General features: G+C 30.5%; 1 protein-coding gene across 1 annotated transcript; it reads left to right on the top strand.

The window, feature by feature from the left end:
- Positions 1-586, top strand: LOC127135257 (kinesin-like protein KIN-14U). Its single transcript, XM_051062022.1, has 2 exons — positions 1-356; positions 460-586. Exons 1-2 carry the CDS (start codon positions 128-130, stop codon positions 576-578), a joined length of 348 nt encoding a protein of 115 aa, XP_050917979.1. The 5' UTR covers positions 1-127; the 3' UTR covers positions 579-586.
- Positions 587-2,642: the final 2,056 nt, after the last annotated feature.

Here is a 2,642-nt window from a genome sequence, read left to right as displayed (position 1 = left end):
TTTGGGGTATTTCTCCATTACAGGTTTGGCTCGAATTGGATCAAGACTGTCCGAGACTGAAGTGAAGCAACTTATGGAAGCTGTAAGTCGTTACAAATCCGTTACAAAAGCATAACTAGTTGAACGCATGACTATTATCTTAAACTCAACAAGAATTGTCTTACTTGTGAGTGGAAATATGTTGCTTTCTAATGGAGAAGACCAGACTCAGCTGCTGCCTTCAGAAACTGAAACTCAGGTTTCAAACTCTGATTCAGTTGAAGGGTTATTACCGGTTTCAAAAGTTTACACTGATGTGGCTGTTGTTCCTGAGCAACAAAACAACGAGATTCAACACTTGATATCCAATTTACAAAGTATAGATAAATTAGAAATCTTTTTATTTCCTTTTTTGGTTTTTGTTGAATTAAATATGTGAAAGTGAAATAAATGTTGCTGATTTTGTTTTGTTTTATGCAGGAGAGGTTGAGGAACTGAGGCTGAAGCAGAGAGTAGTGGATGGAAAGAGGAGACAAGCATTGAGTAAGATATTGGATATCAAAGGTAGAGTCTTAATTGGGGTTTCTATTATATGTTAATATGTTATTTTTATTAGAGGGTTGAAATTTTTCATTTTGTTATTCAGGGAGCATTAACTGTTTTGTAGGATTCGACCGAATCTTTCGAAAGAGAAGAGAAAAAATTATGAACCTGTATCAGCTGAATCAGAGAGAGTTCGAGTTAAGTTTGGTGGGACAAGGAAAGAGTATGCGTTTGATAAGGTTTTTCATCAAGATACAACTCAAGGTTAGTACTCTATCAAATTCCATTTTGTTGTGTTACCTAATTTTAATTATTTGATATTTGTACCAAATTTTACTGTGTTTACCATTGTATGAACATCTGCAGAAAGTGTTTTTGTTGAAGTGAAGCCAATTCTAAGATCTGCAATGGACGGGCACAATGTGTGCATTTTCGCTTATGGTCAAACCGGCACAGGCAAGACATTCACCATGGTCAGTGATGTCAAAATTGTGTTCATCTGCTAATTAATGTTATCCAATGTATGTTGTGGTTTCTGATTGTATATGATTAATTTTAGGATGGTACAAATGAGCAGTTAGGGATTATTCCTCGAGCTATTGAAGAACTCTTTCGTCAAGCGTCAATGGATGCTTCGTCCTCTTTTACTTTTTCAATGAGACATCTGAATGAATCAACCATGTGCAGATGTAATATGGACAGTCAACTGTTTGATATACTTTCAAAAGTTCTCTTGTTTCTCATGTATTTTGAGTTTTTGTATATGATACAGTGGTTGTAATTTATTAATTTCTTTTTAAGGTCTGTGTGGAAGTAGCATAACAGTTGTTATTTTGGATTGAAGTTTTTGATACTTTGAATTTATTTTGAATCTAAATTGTAGTAATTTGTAGCTCAAAATATTATCAAAATGTATTATTGGGCTCAAAATAATTTCAAGCCAATAAAACCGATTAAACCGATTGCATAACCCGCAACCCGTCCAAACCGATTACAAAAATGGGCGAAAATGGGCTTATATGGCTTAACCGCGGGTTGGGATGGGTGAGGCTTTTGGGCCCGAAACCGCCCAACCCGGCCCGTTGTCCAGCCCTAAATGGTAGTATACTGACATGACTTTAAACTTTTTTAGATTAGTGGTTCTTAATTAAATTATCAAATAAATTCCAATTGAATAGTAGTGCTTGATATATATTATATATATATATATAATATATATATATTATATATAGAATATATATATATATTATATATATATATATATATTATATATATATAATATATATTATATATTATATATATATATATATATAATATATATATATATATTATATTATATATAATATATATATATATATTTCATCTTTAGGAATCACATTTGTAAGATTTAGTGTGTTTTGATTATAGTGTTTCTATTGGATCATGTTGATGTGGTGATTATCTCAATTACGATATTTGCGACAAATTTGTTTAGGCATATGTGCTAGAGTTTTTGTTTGAGATTTGTTGACATTCAATTTTAATGTAATCCATAAATGACAGAATGTAAGGTTGTTAGAGTCTATTCCATTGCATTGTGTTCCATTGCATTGTGTTGTGTGAGTTAAGCTTAATCAAGTGGTTTCAACACCGATTTTATGTTGAAATGTCGTCAAATTTCAAATATATCAATAGAACATTTTCACCGCGTTATAATTTTACGAATGACATTAATCATGTTGTCATATCGTCCAAACCGGTGTTTGAGCACATTATGATCAATTCACTTAAATCATTTTTAAATTGACATTTGACATTTATTTCCTTCACCTTTATTTAAATTAATTAATTAATTAAATTTTGTTTAATTAGTTAATTTGGATAAATTAATTTTAATTAACTTGATTATTTGATTCAGTTAAATAATTTTGATAAATAATCTTAATTAATCGATTTTATCGAACTTTAATAAATTAATTTTGATAATTAAATGTTGATCGATTTCCTCCACTATCACAATTTCATAATCATATTTAACTTACCAATTCGGTTTCACTCCATTTCATCATCGATCCAAAAACATGTTAAATCACTAAAATCACACAATGCTCGATTCAATATCGAGCCCATTTTTCATATAT

The sequence above is a fragment of the Lathyrus oleraceus genome, chromosome 4, assembly GCF_024323335.1.
Source record: "Lathyrus oleraceus cultivar Zhongwan6 chromosome 4, CAAS_Psat_ZW6_1.0, whole genome shotgun sequence".
NCBI classification, from domain to species: Eukaryota; Viridiplantae; Streptophyta; class Magnoliopsida; order Fabales; family Fabaceae; genus Lathyrus; species Lathyrus oleraceus.
The sequence above is the reverse complement of the archived record's forward strand: the minus strand, read 5'-3'. Positions and strand labels throughout refer to the sequence as shown.